Below are 576 nucleotides of genomic sequence, written 5' to 3' on the forward strand. Positions count from 1 at the left end.
CATACGACAGCGGTTCGGACTGGTACTGGTGGCCGGCCGTCGTCTTCGGCCTCTTCGCGTTGCTCACGATTCTGTACGTGTGCTGTATCCGCAAGAGGATCAAATTCGCTGCGGCGCATCTGAAAGTGGCGGGACATGCCATCTTCCGACTGCCAATGACGCTTTTGGTGGCGCTCATCATGGTTGGCGTACAGATCGGCTGGGGCATTCTCTCTGGGTGCTCGGCAGTCTCGGCATCATGTTCCACCAGGACTACATCAAGCTCGAGAACACGTGCACGACCGAGAGTTGCGACCTCAAGTACAAGTCGGGTGCGATAGTTGGCGTGCTGTGCGGTATGCTGCTCATCTACTTCTGGGCCACCTTCGTACTGCGCAATATCATCGGCGTCACGACGGCCGGGACCGTCGCGGCGTGGAAAAATGCCGCCAACACGCCGTTCATCACGATGGGGGCGTGGCTGCGAGCCGTGACACTGAATCTCGGAAGTATCTGCTTGGGATCCCTTATAGTTGCCATTTTGGAGACGATCGTGTGCATTCTACGCATTCTGGCGTGGCTGGCCGGCCGCAGCGG

General features: G+C 58.5%; 1 protein-coding gene across 1 annotated transcript; it reads right to left on the minus strand.

Annotated features, from left to right (window-relative positions):
• Positions 1-293: 293 nt before the first annotated feature.
• On the minus strand, positions 294-540 carry PPTG_20141 (hypothetical protein; the record flags this gene model as incomplete). Its single annotated transcript, XM_008918804.1, has 1 exon — positions 294-540. The coding sequence occupies one exon, from the start codon at positions 538-540 to the stop codon at positions 349-351; it is 192 nt and encodes a 63-aa protein (XP_008917052.1). The 3' UTR covers positions 294-348.
• Positions 541-576: the final 36 nt, after the last annotated feature.

This window comes from Phytophthora parasitica (assembly GCF_000247585.1).
Source record: "Phytophthora parasitica INRA-310 unplaced genomic scaffold supercont2.319, whole genome shotgun sequence".
In the NCBI taxonomy this organism is placed as follows: domain Eukaryota; phylum Oomycota; class Peronosporomycetes; order Peronosporales; family Peronosporaceae; genus Phytophthora; species Phytophthora nicotianae.